The sequence below is a fragment of the Salvelinus alpinus genome, chromosome 7, assembly GCF_045679555.1.
Source record: "Salvelinus alpinus chromosome 7, SLU_Salpinus.1, whole genome shotgun sequence".
Lineage (NCBI taxonomy): Eukaryota > Metazoa > Chordata > Actinopteri > Salmoniformes > Salmonidae > Salvelinus > Salvelinus alpinus.
Genome location: NC_092092.1, coordinates 31,121,062 through 31,139,394, shown reverse-complemented (window position 1 = coordinate 31,139,394; position 18,333 = coordinate 31,121,062). Strand labels below are relative to the sequence as shown.

Here is an 18,333-nt window from a genome sequence, read left to right as displayed (position 1 = left end):
CTATGGATATACACGCCTTCCACTAGATGTCAAGAGGCAGTGGGAGGTGGAATGGGGTGTCTAGCTTGATCTGAGGTCGAACAAGAGCTCTTGGAATGACGTGACCCCAAATTTCCTTTGTTCAGCAAGGCGCGGGAAGGAACCCTGGATTGCCTTCTGAAAAGCTTTCGGTATAGACGGCTAATATCTCCGGCTTTGATTTTATTTGATACATGTGATAATATCATCGTAAAGTATGTTTTTTCAATATAGTTTTATCAGATTATTTAACGTTTATCGGGAGTTTTGGCGTTTTCCGTTCTCTGCGTTTGGTGAAGATGGACAACTTCGCGCCACTTGGCTAGCTTTGGTTGCTAATTCGACAGGAGAAGAGGACATTCTAAAACTAAACAACGATTTATTCTGGACAAAGGACTCCTTGTACAACATTCTGATGGAAGCTCAGCAAAAGTAGGAACCATTTATGATGTTATTTCGTATTTCTGTGGAAAATGTTTAGTACTATTTTCCGCCCTCATTGCAGGCGCTGTCTCGCTATAACGTAAGCTGTATGTCGTACTAAAGTTATTTTTAGAATTCTAACACGGCGATTGCATTAAGAACTAGTGTATCTTTCATTTGCTGTACAACATGTATTTTTTAGTAAAGTTTATGATGAGTTCTTTGATTAGATTAGGTGAGTGTCAGAAATATATCCGGATAATTTTGTGCAGTTTGGCTACGTATTCACATTGTAAAACCACGATTTGTACCACTAAATATGCACATTTTCGAACTAAACATATATGTATTGTGTAACATGATGTTATAGGACTGTCATCTGATGAAGGTTGTCAACGTTAGTGAATAATTTTATATCTTTTGCTGTTTTTTTGCGATCGCTACCTTTGCGGTGAATGAATGCGGTTGTGTGGTTGGCTATTGTGGTACGCTAATATAATGCTATATTGTGTTTTCGCTGTAAAACACTTAAAAAATCTGAAATATTGGCTGGATTCACAAGATGTTTATCTTTCATTTGCTGTACACCATGTATTTTTCATAAATGTTTTATGATGAGTATTTAGGTATTTCACGTTGCTCTCTGTAGTTATTCTTGCTGCTTCGGTGCTATTTGTGATTGTAGCTGCAATGTAAAACTATGATTTATACCTGAAATATGCACATTTTTCGAACAAAACATAGATTTATTGTATAACATGTTATAAGACTGTCATCTGATGAAGTTGTTTCTTGGTTAGTGACTAATTCTATCTCTATTTGGGGGTTTTGTGCAAGCTACCTGTGCTGTGAAAGAAATGTCTGTGCTTTTTTTATTTGGTGGTGAGCTAACATAAATATACGTGGTGTTTTCGCTGTAAAACATTTTAAAAAATCGGACATGTTGGCTGGATTCACAAGATCTTTCATTTGCTGTCAAGATCTTTCATTTCAAGATCTTTCATTTGCTGTATTGGACTTGTTAATGTGTGAAAGTTAAATATTTCTAAAAAATATTTTTTGAATTTCTTTTTTGAATTTTTTCCACATTTTCAGTGGAATGTGGGGGGCTAGACAGGATAACTGACTTCACAGGTCATTTGATTAGTCATGCACAACAGATGCACTCGTGGAACAAAACCATTTGTTTTCTATGTCAAAATATTGAGCCCACAAGTCCTTTGTGAGCTAGCTAGCCAGCTAGTTAACCTTAGCTCACTGTTCGTGTGGTCAGACTTTTCCCCAGACCCCACATGATAACTAGTGAATATTTAACATTAGCTAGTTAGCGCTAATCACTAACGTTAGGCACATTCGCTAGCATGTCGCCGCCTGTCAGGGAAGTCCAACGACACCACGTTAGCTATATCCTGGCAAGCGGTACCAGAGTGCCAAGTCAAGGACAAAAAGGCTTCTCAACAGTTTTAACCCCCAAGCCATAAGACTCCTGAACAGGTAATCAAATAGCTACCCGGACTATTTGCATTGTGTGCCCCCCCCCCCAACCCCTCTTTTACACTGCTGCTACTCTCTGTTTATCATATATGCATAGTCACTTTAACTATACATTCATGTACATATGACCTCAATTGGCCCGACCAACCAGTGCTCCCGCACATTGGCTAACCGGGCTATCTGCATTGTGTCCCGCCACCCACCACCACCTCTTTACGCTACTGCTACTCTCTGTTCATCATATATGCATAGTCACTTTAACCATATCTACATACTACCTCAATCAGTCTGACTAACCGGTGTCTGTATGTAGCCTCGCTACTTTTATAGCCTCGCTACTGTATATAGCCTTGCTACTGTATATAGCCTCGCTACTGTTTTTCACTGTCTTTTCATTTCTTTACTTACCTATTGTTCACCTAATACCTTTTTTTGCACTATTGGTTAGAGCCTGTAAGTAAGCATTTCACTGTAAGGTTTACACCTGTTGTATTCGGTGCATGTGACAAAAACTTTATTTGATTTGACATCATGACTACACAAACCGTGAACTAACATTAACTAGCTGGCTAAATCAGAGTTGTCAAAATTAAAAAGGCCATTATGCTAGCCTATGCTGATTTTCTTTTTACTTGTAAGTATAGTAACATGTGTTGTACACGTAACTAGTCAGGGGATATCTAGACAATTTTTAAAAGCATCTAGTTAACCACAGATCTTTAACCTAACCAACATAGCTTGTTAGCAGCTAGCAAACAGGGCTTACCATATCCCACAGCTCCAGCAAAGCCTCTGTGTGGAGGATTTTCCCACCTTGGGCTTTGAGTGTGTAGTACTTTCTTTCTGTATGATAGCCACATTAGCATTTCATTTTTGTGGGTAATTACAGGCAAATATATTGATAAAAGTTACCTTGTCCAAGAGAAATTTGCTCAGTTATCAAAACGTCACGCCAGGGTAAGCCTACACAAAACACAGCCCTTATTTTAAGTGTTTCTAAAATCCCCTATGGGAAAAATTAATGGTGGAAAAACGATTGAAACCATTTTCCTGTTTAACTGCTAGATTTTATGGGAATTATGACACCTCCACTGTGGGTCTCTATTACACACGTTAAACTTATTCCATGGATCCCTTGGCCAAAAGTAGTTTAATCTGTTGTTAGTATTATTCATAAAAAAATTTACATGTAAAACATATTTTGAGATATGGCCGTACCTCCACGGACCTCTCCCAACTTTGAGAACCTCTGAAAGCTGACTGCTATCGCATTGGTGTCTATGGGAGTGCCATCCCCTTAAGCAGACAACGGTAAACGGCCTGATTGAACTATCTTCATTTATCCACCATCTTTGATGAAACTCACACTCGATCACTCGGTGCTCTTTTGAGCGTCCTGGATGAACCAAGAGCTGTGTTGTTTTTCCTAACTGGCTGTCTGGCACAGGAGAAATGGTAGCTAGCTAGCATTCTGTGAAAAATTGTCTAACGTACGACTGTGATTATCTGATCGAAATAATGAATTTACTACCATCAAACGCACATGGGAACGGACTACTGTACGCGGGATTCAACCAGGATCACGGTGAGAAATTGTTTCTTCATCGAAATCTTCTTTGGTTGCCAGTTCTGTCGTCGATGCCATGCTAACGACGTTTTGAGGCTGGGCTGTAATGCTGCATTCATAACCAAGTGGGAAGGTGGTTATTACCAGTTGTGACGTCGGAAAGCAAGCTAGATCTACTTTAAACATTTTTTTTACCTTTATTTAACTAGGCAAGTCAGTTAAGAACAAATTATTATTTACAATGACGCCCTACCCCGGCCAAATCCTAACGACACTGGGCCAATTGTGCGCCGCCCTATGGGACTCTGAATCACGGCCGGTTGTGATACAGCCTGGAATCGAACCAGGGTCTGTAGTGATGCCTCTAGCACTAATATGCGCCATTCAGAGTTTCCTAAAGCTAACTCATTTCAGTTAGCTTCACATTCCAGCTCAGGATTCATCCATACTACGACGGTGGATATTGCACCTCCGCCTGCCGCTAACTCTAGCAGGCTTGTAACTGCCTGTACATGTCGCACATGGCTAGTCGAATGCCGAACTCGTCATTGAGACAATGCTAAAATATCAATTATTGGGTGAGTCAGTGCCACATTTTCATTTGTGCCTAAATACAAATGAAATAAAAGTTATCTTGCAAGTTCAGCAGGCTATGGTGTGAAATAGACATTTAGAAGCACTGTCTTTATTTTATTACTTATTATCGCTGGTGCCATCTTTGTATTTATTATGATCCCCATTAGTTGCTGCCAAGGCAAAAACTATATTTAATGATGATGCAATCTTTGCAAGAGGGAGGGAATCTGATTTAATTGCTCCTCAACTCACAGCTCAGTCATTTCATTCAGGGTAAGTGGAGTTAGCATGGGGTTAGCCTGCCCTGGAACAGGTTTGTTTACCTGGCTAAAAGGTGATCCACTTTCGTATGGCCGGTTATCCCGAGTTGAACTCAGTTGACCAAAGTTACCTCGCCAGCTCCTCAAACCTGCTTCTTGGATAACCCTCTGTTGGATGCATTCACGTGCTTTGACTCGTTAATAAACTCAGATTTGCTAATGGCCAACAATCTGTGTCAACCATAAACTAAAAGTACAGCTGTCATGCTTGTAAACTTATATGTTCAAAAAACGTATTAATGTATTGCTTTTTATAAATAATGTTTTATTTAACCTGCCAAAAATTCAGTTCAAGGTAATTTCCTGACTAGGTAAGGTCAGCATGTGGAGCTCAGAGATGATAGACGAGTTTCCCACTAGTAATTACCAGTAGGAGGGGCGTTCAATTTGGGTTGTCAGTCGTATGTGGTAAATACCACCTTCCCACTTGGTTATGAACGCAGCATTACACCTAAGCTAGTTTGCTAGTTAGTTATGTCTAGCTAACGTTAGCAATATTCAGTTGTTGTGAAATACAAGTGATTGGATTATCATTTGAGCAAACTAAATGGTATTACTTGTAACTCTGCTCTTTAATCATATTAAGAGCTAAATATCATGGATATGTTGGGCTCTCACGTTTAGATTTTAATAATACGCTAGCATCAGCTAACAACGAAACGTTAGCTAGCCGGAAATACAGCTGTGGGGGGGTTCTACTGTTCCACAAGATAGCGCTAATGTTGTGGCTAACGTCAAATAAACATCTATTCATTTACAGTTACAGTAGCTATATCCTTGCAGGGTTGTAACATTTTATACTTTTTATCTCTATGGTTAGCTAGCTAGCTAATTTAGCTACATATTTAACGTTATATGGAACAAATTATGGTTATAACAAATCTAGACCTGCCCCCTTTATCTGTGGTTAGAACTTTAGTTTGACAACTGCTAAGATACTACTAAATAGATTACTGTACATAAAAAGCTAGCTCAAGCTGTGAGTATGATGATCCATTGTTTAGTTAGTGAGTGTAGCCCTAGACTTGGCAGGGGAAAGACTAATTATGTTTTACACATCAAACTTGGTCAAGTGCACCACAAACCTTCCTTTTTAAACTCATAACATATAAATAATTTTAGATGCAGAATCAGATAGTACAATTTCATAACAGTCTAGGCAGACAGACATGTGACAGGTACAAGCTTGGTACCAGTGTGTGTGGGTCGGGTGTAGGAGTGGGTGGGTGGCCCTAGTCAGCTTTTCTTCACTGAGCAGTGAATGAATGGGTCTCCCTCCAAACAAAGCAATGACTGTTAGCTAGTATTCAAACACTGCTCAATGTTCACTGTGTGCGCATTCCTCGCAGGCAACTTCAGGTTACTGGAGTAGTAGGACATGCTCCAAATCTGATAGGAAAGAGAGAACCTGACTGGAAGCATAGACTGTCCTTAGTTTATCTCCCTCATAATCGTGATGTCTTTGAAGATGGATAAATATTGTGGTTATTCATTCACTGTGAATTTGGACCTAGCTTTGATCAGGGTTGTTTTAACCACTGGTATTGTCTGTCTGTCTGCTCCTTTCAGGATGCTTTGCTTGCGGAATGGAGAATGGGTTTAGAGTGTACAACACAGATCCACTCAAAGAGAAAGAAAAACAAGGTAAATATATGTAAAAAATGATTACTGTTTTCAGCAAATATGAAACATAACATCATAATTAGAAGTGTATCAAACATACCCTTTTTGATAATCATGATTCATCATAATGTGCTTTTTTCCACGGTTTACTGTTAATCAAAAGTTATTGTGTAGCCATTTTGTTGATATGTAAATAAACTCAATGGGTCACTAGCATTGCTTGCAGTAAATCGAGGCCATTCTGCTGCACACAGGGACACAGCATTGTGACAGCGAGAGCCAAGGTACTTCCTTCCTGCTCCTGCTGTGTGTGAGATGAGATGGATCTGTCTGTCTGTGGCTGGGTTGGTGCTCTGGTTGGATGAGGAGGGCTATATGAGGAAGTTAATCATTCCGCCACTGAGCCCTGCACATGTGACTCCTCACATGACCTGTCCAAAGTCACAATAGGAAATTACTCACTGTCTTTAGTACTGTAGGGAAAGGATTAGCCTATAGTATAGGCCAGGGATGGCCTTTTGTTGATATGGGGCTAAATAACACCAGGACTACAGTCATTTTTATTACAGTGATGCATCATGCATGCTGGAAAGGTTTGCTTTAATATGCAGATGGAGTGAGGAGTTGTTTGCTATTTAGTAAAACTTTGAGATATTAAAACTATTTAAATTCTTATCAGGGACGGATCTTTCTAGTAACATTTATAGATCTTATTGGAATAATGGTTTGGATAATTGTGGTGGTTTTTGAGGCGACACCCTTGATTCTCATTGGCTCAGTTTACTCGCCACCCACCAGATTGACAGCTTAATGGCCAATGAGGTGATTGTATGTGTCTTCCAGAGTTCATGGAGGGCGGGGTCGGGCATGTGGAGATGCTGTTCAGGTGTAACTACCTAGCGCTGGTTGGAGGAGGGAAAAAGCCAAAATACCCACCTAACAAAGGTATGGCGTTTACTGTGTGTGTGTGGTTCTTGTGTTGAACTTTCCGTCACATATGTAATATGAGCATTAGAAATAATATATTTTGGAACCCCCAAAATGATCTCCTAGTGATAGACGTTTCCATCACAGTGACCTTATCTAGTTATTTCCTTATATTGGTCTGGCACTAGAGACAAACGTCATCATGTCATGTTGGTCTTGTCGGTTGTAATTCCCACCATGTCCTCTGATGCTTTCCTCTAGTGATGATCTGGGATGACCTGAAGAAAAAGACGGTTATAGAAATTGAGTTCTCCACTGAAGTCAAAGCAGTGAAGCTTCGAAGGGACAGGTACGAACACTTCCCACCCTTTTTCTTCCCTTAATGTGTCTCTATCAGCAGTGTTGCGTGCCAGTACAAATGAAGTAAGAAGTTAGTACCACTTTAACTCCCTCTTGAAGCATTTACGACCAACCAGGAATGCAATCTTTGTGTTTCACACTGCCGGGATTGATTTCATCATCAATGGCTGCTCCTTCAGGAGAATTTTGACACAATGACACAGCAATCTGGTTGGAAGTATTGTAGTGCACTGTATAGGAAACAGTGGTGTAAAGTACTTAAGTAAAAATACTTTAAAGTACTACTTATGTAGTTTTTTGGGGTATCTACTTTACTATTTATATTTTTGCCTACTTTTACTCCACTACATTCCTAAGGAAAATAATGTACTTTTTACTCCTTACATTTTCCCTGACACCCAAAAGTACTACTTACATTTTGAATGCTTAGCAGTACAGGAAATAGTCTAATTCACACATTTATCAAGAGAACATCCCTGGTCATCCCTACTGCCTCTGATCTGGCAGACTCACTAAACACAATATAAGGAATGTGAAATTATTTATACTTTTACTTTTAATACAGTATATTTCAGCGATTACATTTACTTTTGATACTTACAGTTGAAGTCGAAGTTTACATACACTTAGGTTGAAGTCATTAAAACTCGTTTTTCAACCACTCCACAAATTTCTTGTTTTGGCAAGTCGGTTAGGACATCTACTTTGTACATGTCACAAGTAATTTTTCCAACAATTGTTTACAGACAGATTATTTCACTTATAATTCACTGTATCACAATTCCAGTGGGTCAGAAGTTTAGATACACTAAGTTGACTGTGCCTTTAAACAGCTTGGAAAATTCCAGAAAATGATGTCATGGCTTTAGAAGCTTCTGATAGCCTAATTGACATAATTTGAGTCAATTGGAGGTGTACCTGTGGATGTATTTCAAGGCCTACCTTCAAACTCAGTGCCTCTTTGCTTGACATCATGGGAAAATCAAAAGAAATCAGCCAAGACCTCAGAAGAAAAATTGTAGACCTTCACAAGTCTGGTTCATCCTTACTTTTACTGAAGTATGACAATTGGGTACGTTTTCTACAACTGATAGGGAATAGGATATCATATGACATTTAGCTTAAGTTACATCACAGAGAGGGTGGAGATGGTACGAGTACAGTAATAACTGGCTGGGGTTGTACTCCCTCTTCTTAAAGCTGACGAGACCAGGAATACGCCTGCGCCGTCACACGCTTGTTGATGTTGTCCATCCACACCAGACGCGATCAGGACACGCACTATATTAATTTGGGGTCAGGTCGAAACGTAATTTAGCTAGCTAGCTGTTGCTAGCTAATTTGTCCTGGGATATAAACATTGGGTTGTTATTTTACCTGAAATGCACAAGGTCCTCCGACAATTAATACACAGATAAAGGGTAAACCGAGTTAGTTTCTAGTAATCTCTCCTCCTTCAGGATTCTTCTCTGGAGTTTATATGGTGGTTGGCAACCAACTTTAAGGTGCATTACCACCACCAACTGGACTGAGTGTGGCCCTCAGTTCATCTTTCAATCACTCACGTGGGTACATGCTCCTAAAAACCAATGAGGAGACGGGAGAGGCGGGACTTGCAGTGCGTCATGCGTCAAAAATAGAATCAAGTTCTATTTTAGAGCCTAGCTACGCAGACGCTCGTTGGCGCGAGCGAGCAGTTTGGATGAAATGATTGGATGACCTGTATGTGTACATTTATTTTGCAACGCTCGCGCACTTAACGTGAGCGGTGTGGTCAGCATGTTAGGCACAGAACCTGTTAGACTGGCAGTAATTGCATAGTACTGTATCGTTTCCAACCAGTTACTATGTCATAATCCAGTAATGGTATACATTATAGCTCCTTGGTGCATTGAGATGGCTGAATTATTATTACTCAGGAATTGTTTGAACAGTAATGAATGTTAAGATGTTCACCTTTTAGGTAACATTAAAGGGAATGTCAGAAGGTAATATGTTGGTGTCAGGAGTAGTGAAATGTTTTCTTACCAATGTTTCCCCATTAGTTTGCTGTATGTTAGTGGGCCAGATCTCTCCCTTTTCTCAGTCTTGAGCCTAATGTTTGCATCTCTCTGATGTCCTCAGGATCGTGGTGGTCCTGGACTCTATGATCAAAGTGTTCACGTTCACCCACAACCCTCATCAGCTGCATGTGTTTGAGACCTGCTATAACCCCAAAGGTCAGTACTACTACACAGACAGTCCAGCTACTGTCTACTGCAGCTCTCTGATTCCTATCCAGCCTGCTAGATGCATTAGACACGCCCATCATTTAAGTAAACAAACCATTTTCACAAGAATGTTAAATAGTTGTAATGTGTCCTAGCTTCTCTCTCTCTCTCCCTTTCTCTCCGCTAAATATATTGGACACACTCATAATTGATGTAAACACACAACCCTCACAAGAGTGTTACATGGTTGTAATGTGTAGCCATCGACACATTCGCTCTGTCTCTCTCTCTTGCTCTCCTCTTTTCTTTCCTCTCTCTCTCTCTTGCTCTCTCTGTCTCTCTCTTTCTCTCTCCATGACTGTATCCATAACTTCTCTCCCTCCTCCCCCAGGTCTGTGTGTGCTCTGTCCCAATAGTAACAACTCTCTGCTGGCGTTCCCGGGGACCCACTCTGGGCACGTGCAGATCGTAGACCTTGCCAACACAGAGAAGCCTCCAGTGGACATCCCCGCCCACGAGGGGGCGCTGTGCTGCATCGCCCTCAACCTACAGGGAACCAGGATAGCCACTGCCTCTGAGAAAGTAACCCTTTTAACACTACTCCTGGGCTTAGACAGTGCCTTAAGCCTTTTAGATCTAGCATTGGTTGTCCTTGTTGCTTGTAGATTAGGGGTGACCAACTCCCAACGCTGTGTCTCGGTGCCTTTGTTTACTTCTCTCCAGGGGACCCTGATCAGAATATTTGACACCATGGCAGGCCACCTGATTCAGGAGTTGAGGCGAGGGTCACAGGCTGCTAACATCTACTGGTGAGAACAACCAACCTGGGTCTTTTCTTCATCTGGAGTTAGATGTGAGAAATGCCCTAAAGCCGGGTGGACGCTACACGACTTTCTAAATCCTGACATTAAACAACCGTCTTTCCTTTAGTTTTTTTGTGTTGCCAACATAGTGGTGGGCACACTAAACCATGTGGCTTGGTCTTGAGGTTTCTCGCTCCCGCGCTGTCTCGCGAAAACAATGATGTGGTTAGATTTAACGTAGCTACGAACTGTGGCTCAAAGCAGCCTCAAAAACGTTCAGTCAGACATTCACGCTTGCCATACAGAGTTGAAATATCGAGCTAACATTTTGAATTGAATAACATTGCTTGTGAACTTCAGAGCTGTAGCGATTTGACACTTTGGCTTTTAGTAAAGGCGAGTACAAATGCATACTAGTAGTAGTCATCGCTCTGCTTGAGAGTACACATTCTGGGTGGTGCAAAACAACGTCATCATCTCACTGGCTTCTTCTCTGGTGAGCTCTCATCCAGAAGGCGAGGTCAGTACAGGTGCATCAAAGCTGGGACTGAGAGACTGAAAAACAGCTTCTATCTCAAGGCCATCAGACTGCTAAACAGCCATCACTAACACAGAGGCTGCTGCCTATAGGCATAGACTAGAAATCACTGGCCACTTTAAGGAATGGAACACTAGTCACTTTAATAATGTGAACATATCTGGCATTACTCATCTCATATGTATATACTGTATTCTATACTATTCTACGGTATCTTAGTCACTTTAATAATGTTTACATACTTGGCATTACTCCTCTCATATGTATATAGTGTAGTCTATACTATTCTACTGTATCTTTGTCTGTTCCGCTCTGACATTGCTCGTCCATATGTATATAGTCTTAATTCATTCTTACTTAGAGTTGTGTGTATTGGGTATATGTTGTGTAATTTCTTTAGATATTACTGCACTGTCGGAGCTAGAAGCACAAGCAATTCGGTACACCCGCAATAACATCTGCTAATCACGTGTAAAATTTGATTACGACATGTCTGAAAATATAAGGACGTCTGAAACTGTTCAGAGACGAGGTCGGTAGCCTTCAGATTGCGTCTTTGACCCGCTCACATTAAACAAGCATCGATGACGGTCGCGTGCCCCGAGTAGGCAACGACATGGTGATTTTGTCTCCCCGATCTCAAACTTGTATGGGACAGCTAAATCGTAGCCAAAATCGTGTAGTGTACACCCGGCTTAATGTTTACATTTTAGTCATTTAGCAGACGCTCTGATCCAGAGTGACTGACAGTTAGTGTACCTGTTTTAAGGTTGCTAGGTACGATAACTACATTTAGTAAGTAAGTTGCTGTGATAGTCCTGTTTGGTAACTTATTTCCCCTCCCCAGCATCAATTTCAACCAGGATGCGTCCCTCATCTGTGTGTCTAGTGACCACGGTACAGTCCACATATTCGCTGCAGAGGACCCCAAGAGAAACAAACAGTCCAGGTCGGTCTGAGCCAAACATTTAACCTTTCTCTGCACTGTCAACTTGATCTCTTAACCGAAGTCCAAATTCTGCAACATTGATCAAAAGTGTATGTCGTGCCTTGTTGCACATGTGGTCAGAGATGAGTGGCAGTGGTGATGAAGCTCTTTTTGAGAGAGCTGTCTTATTGACTGTTCTAGGATATACACCCTGTTTGGAGGATTAACTTCAAAATGAGCACATTGTTTTTCAATGTTAATCTTTAAACCAGCCACCATTCCAAACCCATTCTCGAATCCTTACCAGTGCTTCCTGTAATTCCAAACCCATCCCTGAATCATCTGTTGTTTCCTTTTATTCTTAGCTTAGCCTCGGCCAGTTTCCTTCCTAAGTACTTCAGCTCCAAGTGGAGCTTCTCCAAGTTCCAGGTTCCATCAAACTCGCCGTGTGTGTGTGCCTTCGGAACAGAACCCAACTCTGTCATAGGTGAGTAATGCGTGTGTGTATGCGAGGTAGTATCTCTCTCTGAGTACTTGTTTGTGTTGGCAGACCTCTGGAACAGAGCCCAGTGCAGTCATGAGCTATACATACTCCAGCTACTTCCTGCCAAGTGTTTATAGACAGATTCAGAGTGACATTTCTTCCATATTGACACATACAGTACCAGTCAAAGGTTTGGACACACCTACTCATTCCAGGGTTTTGCTTGATTTTTACTATTTTCTACATTGTAGAATAGTAGTGACGACATCAAAACTATGGAATAACATATATAAAATCATGTAGTAACCAAAAAAAAGTGTTAAACAAATCAAAATATTTTTTACATTTTGAGATTCTTCAAAATAGCCACCCTTTGCCTTGTCAGTTTTGCACACTCTTTGCATTCTCTCAACCAGCTTCATGAGGTAGTCACCTGGAATGCATTTTAATTAACAGGTGTGCGTTGATTTGTGGAATTTCTTAATGCGTTTCAGCCAATCAGTTCTGTTGTGACAAGAGTGTGGTGGTATACAGATGATGGCCCTATTTGGTAAAAGACCAAGTCCATATTATGGCAAGAACAGCTCAAATAAGCAAAGAGAAAAGACAGTCCATCATTACTTTAAGACATGAAGGTCAGTCAATCCAGAAAATGTCAAGAACTTTGAAAGTTTCTTCAAGTACAGTCGCAAAAACCATCAAGCGCTATGATGAAACTGGCTCTCATGAGGACCGCCACAGGAAAGGAAGACCCAGAGTTACCTCTGCTACAGAGGATGAGTTCATCAGAGTTACCTGCACCTCAGATTGCAGCCCAAGTAAATGCTTCAGAGTTCAAGTAACAGACACATCTCAACATCAACTGTTCAGAGGAGACTGTGTGAATCAGGCCTTCATGGTCATATTGCTGCAAAGAAACCACTACTAAAGGACACCAATAAGAAGAAGAGACTTGCTTGGGCCAAGAAACACGAGCAATGGATATTAGACCAGTGGAAATCTGTTTTTTGGTCCGCTGAGTCCAGATTTTTGATTCCAACCGCCGTGTCTTTTGTGAGATGCAAAGTAGGTGAACAGATGATCTCTGCATGTGTGGTTCCCACCATGAAGTATGGAGGAGGAGGTGTGGGAGTACTTTGCTGGTGACACTGTCAGTGATTTATTTAGAATTCAAGGCACACTTAACCAGCATGGCTACCACAGCATTCTGCAGCGATACGCCATCCCATCTGATTTGCGCTTTGTTGGACTTTCAACTGATTTTCGACAGGACAATGACCCAACACACCTTCAGGCTGTGTAAGGGCTATTTGACCAAGGAGAGGGATGGAGTGCTGCATCAGATGACCTGGCCTCCACAATCACCCAACCTCAACCCAATTGAGATGGTTTGGGATGAGTTGGACTGCAGAGTGAAGGACAAGCAGCCAACAATTGCTCCGCAAATGTGGGAACTCCTTCAAGACTGTTGGAAAAGCATTCTAGGTGAAGCTGGTTGAGAGAATGCCAAGACTGTGCAAAGCTGTCATCAAGGCAAAGGGTGGCTATTTTGAAGTATCGAAAATATATTTTTTAGTTTTTACACTTTTTTTGGTTACAACATGATTCCATATGTGTTATTTCATAGTTTTGACGTCTTCACTATTATTCTACAATGTAGAAAATAGGAAAAATAAAGAAAAGCCCTTGAATGAGTAGGTGTGTCCAAACTTTTGACTGGTAGTGTATATTATTGTTGACTTGACACCACTTATTTGATTGTTTTATTGTTGACACCATTGACTCATTTTAAACTGAGCGGGAAACTGTGTTCAATTTATGGATACTTTTCTATAAAAAAAGTTTATTTTGGTCTCTTATTGTGACCTCTCTCTCTCTCCTCAGCCATTTGTGCTGATGGCAGCTACTACAAGTTCCTGTTCAATCAGAAGGGGGAGTGTTCCCGAGACGTCTACGCACAGTTCCTGGAGATGACAGACGAGAAGATCTGACCTTTCACCCTACCACCTCCTGCAAACGGACAGACGTGTACATGGCGGATGGGTTTATTTTCTGGAGCAGGAGGACGAGGGGGATGGACAGAAGGAGGAAAAGGAGGAGGAGATGATGTCTCTGCTCACCCAGCGCTGATGGACTCTACATGGAGGAGCGTCAGAGGGAAGGTGAGAGAGACACCATCTCGGAAACAACAGAGGAATGAAAGATGGACCGAGAGAAATCAGGACTGAGTGCCCTCTGACAACCTACTTAAAGACTCCCTGTACAACTACAGAAAGACAGGGGGACGAGAACACTCTAACAGATGTCACCTGGGCCTCCTTGTCCTGCTAGTCCGAGGACGAAAGAGGGAGACTTTCTTTTTAAAGATGTCTTCCGTGAAATGTACGATGATCAGGCGGTTATTTTTTAAAGGTGTATAGCGTTGATTCTAATAGGTAGATGCATAGAAAACAAATATTGTCAACTAACACCACCTAATCTAACTATAGGGAGTGCCTCTGAGCTGAATCGAGAGTGGAGTGTGTGTATATACTCACATATATACAGAGTGCATTCAGAAAGTTTTCAGACCCCTTCACTTTTTCTATATCTTGTTACGTTACAGCCTTATACTAAAATGTATTAAATAATTTTTTCCCATATTATAATCTACACACAATACCCCATAATGACAAAGTGAAAACAGGTTTTTAGAAATACCTTATTTACATAGGTATTCAGACCCTTTGCTATGAGACTCAATCAAGCTCAGGTGCATGCTGGTTCCATTGATCATCCTTGAGCTGTTTCTACAACTTTATTGGAGTCCACCTGTGGTAAATTCAAATGATTGGACATGATTTGGAAAGGCACACACCTGTTTTATATATTGTCCCACAGTTGAGGGTGCATGTCAGCAAAAACCAAGCCATGAGGTCGATGGAATTGTTTGTAGAACTCTGAGACAGGATTGTGTCGAGGCACAGATCTGAGGAAGAGTACCAACACATTTCTGCTGCATTGAAGGTCCCAAGAACACAGTAGCCTCCATCATTCTTAAATGGAAGAAGTTTGGAACCACCAAGACTCTTCCTAGAGCTGGCTGCCCGGACAGACTGAGCAATCGGGTGAAAAGGGCCTTGGTCAGGGAGGTGACTAAGAACCTGATGGTCACTCTGACAGGGCTCCTCTGTGGAGATGGGAAAACCTTCCAGAAGACAACCATCTCTGCAGCACTCCACCAATCAGGTCTTTATGGTAGAGTGGCCAGACGGAAGCCACTCTTCAGTAAAAGGCACATGACAGCCCGCTTGGAGTTTGCCTAAAGGCACAAGATTTTCTGGTCTGATGAAACCAAGATTGAACTCTTTGGTCTGAATGGCAAGTGTCACATCTGGATAAAACCAGGCACCATCCCAATGGTGAAGCATGGTGGTGGCAGCATCATGCTGTGGGGATGTTTTTCAGTGGCAGGGACAGGGAGACTAGTCAGGATCGAAGGAAAGATGAATGGAGCAAAGTACAGAGAGATCCTTGATGAAAACCTGCTCCAGAACGCTCAAGACAGACTGGGGAGAAGGTTCACCTTCCAACAGGACAACGACCCTAAGCACACAGCCAAGACAACGCAGAATTGGCTTCGGGACAAGTCTCTGAATATCCTTGAGTGGCCCAGCCAGAGCCCGGACTTGAACCTGATCGAACAACTCTGGAGAGACCTGAAAATAGCTGTGCAGCGACGCTCCCCATCCAACCTGACAGAGCTTGAGAGGATCTGCAGAGAAGAATGGGAGAAACTCCCCAAATACAGGTGTGCCAAGCTTGTAGCATCATATCCAAGAAGACTTGAGGCTGTAATCTCTGCCAACAAAGTACTGAGTAAAGGGTCTGAACACTTATGTAAATGTGATATTTTGTTTTATTTTTAATACATTTGCAAAATGTGTGTAGATTTAGGGGGAATGAGATAATCTATTTTGGAATAAAGCTGTAATGTCACAAAATGTGGAAAAAGTCAAGGGGTCTGAATACTTTTCAAATGCACTGTGTGTATATATACAAATTGCATGGGTGGGATTTCACAAGGTAAGGCCATTGAGTTGGTAAGAAAAGTTTGAAATAAATATTTATTTCAATCTTCATACAGTTGAAGAATTGAGTCAGTTTAAAAGTTCCTATTTTTATATGAACTTGATATTAAAAGGCTTTCAGAGTATTTCCGGTGGTTATCTGGTTAACCTCAGTGATTCCTCTTGGTGAAACACCACCCTGGTAGAGCTAGGTTTAGCTTTTACTCACTGTATAAACACAATGAATACGCCAGACTGAACATATGTAACTTACTGCATAGACTGTACAGAATAGAAGACATTTTCTGATTAACAAGTGTTATTGTTTCACTCTTCCTGCCATTTTCATGTTGCTGTGTGTGTGGTATGTATGTATGTGCAATATTCTTTACAGTACGAGTCTCTACATGAGGATGAGGTGAATTAGTTACAACTCCTAATTAGTACCTATAAGCCGAACCAAAAACACTGATTTTGGGCTAGATTCAATCCGATTGCCCCTATTCGGCTATGAACCTTTTAAAAGCAAGATTTCCGTGTTCGCAGAGACTGCATTCACGGTAAACGCTGCATATGTCGGTTCAATCGGAAATGAATGTCAATCACGCTATAATACAGCTCTTCCGTGGTCCGGATTGAATCTAGGCCCAAGTACTTTGATTAGGATGAAAACTCAATGTAAAGCTCAAAACTCAGAAACTTGATCAGTCTCCGATGAGATTTTGAATAACGTACATCTTCTTAACGGATACTCACAGACAAGCTTAATTTCGTTCAGGTTTATCATACATCCGTTCATGAATTAATACAACCGTTTTCCCAGAGCCAAGCCTTCCCAAGTCATTGTGTGAACTGATTGACTGTTCTGCCATGATCACAGTGAATAGAAAATACAGTTTCCACACCCTTTGCTTACATAAAAATATATGATTTCAAGATTAAGGGCTCGATTCAATCAGATCCGCTTTAGCCGACATCTGCATAGTGGTTGTTTTGGCGGTGTCGGAGGTGGGACTGCGATAGAGCGGTCAAATCCACAAGCGTCTCCTGCCATTATACTTAAAGCGGACATTAACATTGGCTGCATGGTTTACAAGTTCTAACAGTGGAATGTGAAATACGCCTTGATTAGGATGATAGAAATCCTCATGATTTAGTTTTCCATTTGAGCGTGTATAGCCTACACTTTCCTGTTCTGAACTTCTATCGTGAATGGAGCGGTGGGCTTCGTGACAATGATCGTAAGAGCAGCTGCTCAAAGTGTTTGACGGCTCCGGCTCAGCTCCACCGTCAAAACATCCACTGTGCGTGTGTCTGCTATCGCAGGTTGACGCTTGATCTGATTGAATCTAGGCCTAAATTTCAATCTGAATTCAACCAAAATCCACCTTCTCTTTGTGTGACAATGTACACCCATTCCTTTCTGGTGAGGTTTAGTTGGCTGGTGTAGTTTGCCCATGGAGAGAACTCTTCTGCTTGTTCACCATGGTCAGCTTAAGCAAATTTCTAGCATAAATTCTAATCTACATATGACTTAATGTGTGGATCTACAAGCAGTATTAACTTTAGAACGCATCTTATGTTTGTCACAGCATCGGCATCAAGCTTATTGGGTCATGTGCATGACCTTACAATGTATTGTTTAGTGTATTTGTCATTTGTTCCGTTAAATCTTAACTTTGTACCAATGTACATTTCTCTGTGTTCAATGGGAACCACTCTGAATGCATTTCATGTGTTGCTTTCTGCTCTGATTGTGCAAGTGGAATTCACTCACTACATGATTGTAAAATCCTGCATTTAAATGTGTGAATAAAACATCAGGTAGTGTAGGTGACTTATTTTGGGGTAGTGTGATCTGTTCGTGTGTGAAGGTTACTTTAGAAGGAAACATGCTTGCTCCATAAACTCCAAGACAGCTCTTATCCCTTTTAGTGTTTTTTTATTTGACCTTTTATTTAACTAGGCAAGTCAGTTCAGAACAAATTCTTATTTTCAATGACGGCCTAGGAA

At 41.2% G+C, this 18,333-nt stretch overlaps 1 protein-coding gene across 3 annotated transcripts; it reads left to right on the top strand.

Annotated features, from left to right (window-relative positions):
* The first annotated feature begins 1,830 nt into the window (after positions 1-1,830).
* LOC139580792 (WD repeat domain phosphoinositide-interacting protein 3) lies at positions 1,831-18,161 on the top strand. 3 transcript variants are annotated; one of them, XM_071409806.1, is made up of 11 exons: positions 1,831-1,935; positions 5,968-6,042; positions 6,276-6,305; positions 6,865-6,966; positions 7,210-7,297; positions 9,433-9,527; positions 9,910-10,100; positions 10,242-10,327; positions 11,707-11,808; positions 12,153-12,274; positions 14,156-18,161. In XM_071409806.1, exons 2-11 carry the CDS (start codon positions 5,985-5,987, stop codon positions 14,260-14,262), a joined length of 981 nt encoding a protein of 326 aa, XP_071265907.1. In that variant the 5' UTR covers positions 1,831-1,935; positions 5,968-5,984; the 3' UTR covers positions 14,263-18,161. The 3 variants fall into 3 exon arrangements, with proteins under 3 accessions (XP_071265907.1, XP_071265905.1, XP_071265906.1); XM_071409804.1 differs by lacking the exon at positions 1,831-1,935 and adding an exon at positions 3,305-3,520; XM_071409805.1 differs by lacking the exons at positions 1,831-1,935; positions 6,276-6,305 and adding an exon at positions 3,305-3,520.
* Positions 18,162-18,333: the final 172 nt, after the last annotated feature.